Raw genomic sequence first — 1,258 nt, 5'->3', positions numbered from 1 at the left:
GTGCCCCGTGCCCCCCACCCCTGGTGTGTCTCCCAGCCTGCACGCCCCCTGCTCCTGCTCCTGTCCCACCGCTGTGTCCCCACACGTGTCACCCCTGCCCACCCCCTGGGGGCTCTGGCTCCTGGGTGTGGGTGCCCTCCCCCTCGCAGCCCCCTGCCCGCCTGGGGGGCTGTGGGACGGGGGAGGGTCCGTGCTGTCCCCCCTCAGCCCCCCGTGCCCCCCAGAACCTGCTCAAGTGCAATCCGGTGCAGCGGATCTCAGCGGAGGAGGCCCTGCAGCACCCCTACTTCACCGACTTCTGCCCCCCCTAGGGCCCCCAGACCCCCTGAGGGGGGCAGCCCCCCGCCCCCCCAGCCGGGTGCCAGCCCATGCCAGCCCCCTGACTGCAGCCCCCCAGTATTTATTAGGTTCTGCCCCGGCTGCAGGGGGCTGGCACAACCCCCGGGGGGGGATGAGAGGGCTGGGACTCCCCCCAGGGGCAGGGGGCTTCCCGAGGGCATGGGAACCCCCAGACATGGGGCCACAGGGCTGGTGGAGGGGCAGGACCCTCCGGGACCAGGTACAGGGACCCCAGGGGGGAATGAACCCCCCAGTCTCCTCTCCCTACTTCCCCTGAGCCCCCAGTGCTGGGGGTCCCGGTGTGCCCTGAGCCCCCTGTGCTGGGGGTCCCGGTGTGCCCTGAGCCCCCAGTGCTGGGGGTCCCGGTGTGCCCTGAGCCCCCTGTGCTGGGGGTCCCGGTGTGCCCTGAGCCCCCAGTGCTGGGGGTGTGGCCGTGCCCTGAGCCCCCTGTGCTGGGGGTCCCGGTGTGCCCTGAGCCCCCAGTGCTGGGGGTCCCGGTGTGCCCTGAGCCCCCTGTGCTGGGGGTCCCGGTGTGCCCTGAGCCCCCAGTGCTGGGGGTCCCGGTGTGCCCCTGCCGGGGCGCTGCTGTTCGTGGGTGATGTGCGTTCGGTATCCCATAAAGAGCTTCCCCCCCAGTGCTGCCTCCTCCTTCCTGGGGTGTCGGGGACCCCCGCTGCCGTGTGACAGACCCCCCCACAGCCCCTGAGCCCAGCCCAGCCCTGTGACCCCCCCCAGTGCTGCCTTCTCCCTCCCGGAGCGCCCAGGACCCCTGAGCAGCCGTGCCCCCCGTCCCCCCAGGCAGCACGGAGCCGGGGCTGGGGCACCTCTTTATTTGGGGGGGCCGTGGGGAGGGGTTGCATGTCCAGCGCGAGGGGGCACAGGCAGCGCATGCAGGGACGTGGGAGCAGGGCCGGGGGGG

At 73.2% G+C, this 1,258-nt stretch overlaps 1 protein-coding gene across 1 annotated transcript in view; it reads left to right on the top strand.

Moving 5' to 3' along the window:
* CDK5 (cyclin dependent kinase 5) overlaps window positions 1–736 on the top strand; it is a 5,784-nt gene extending 5,048 nt beyond the window's left edge. The window contains exon 9 of the mRNA XM_041402399.1: window positions 225–736. Within this exon, the coding sequence (XP_041258333.1) occupies window positions 225–311 (87 nt within the window). The 3' untranslated portion in view covers window positions 312–736. The remainder of the gene's footprint in view (window positions 1–224) is intronic.
* Window positions 737–1,258: the final 522 nt, after the last annotated feature.

Source organism: Onychostruthus taczanowskii, unplaced genomic scaffold, assembly GCF_017590055.1.
Source record: "Onychostruthus taczanowskii isolate IOZ18803 unplaced genomic scaffold, ASM1759005v1 scaffold198, whole genome shotgun sequence".
Taxonomy (NCBI): Eukaryota; Metazoa; Chordata; class Aves; order Passeriformes; family Passeridae; genus Onychostruthus; species Onychostruthus taczanowskii.
The sequence above is the reverse complement of the archived record's forward strand: the minus strand, read 5'-3'. Positions and strand labels throughout refer to the sequence as shown.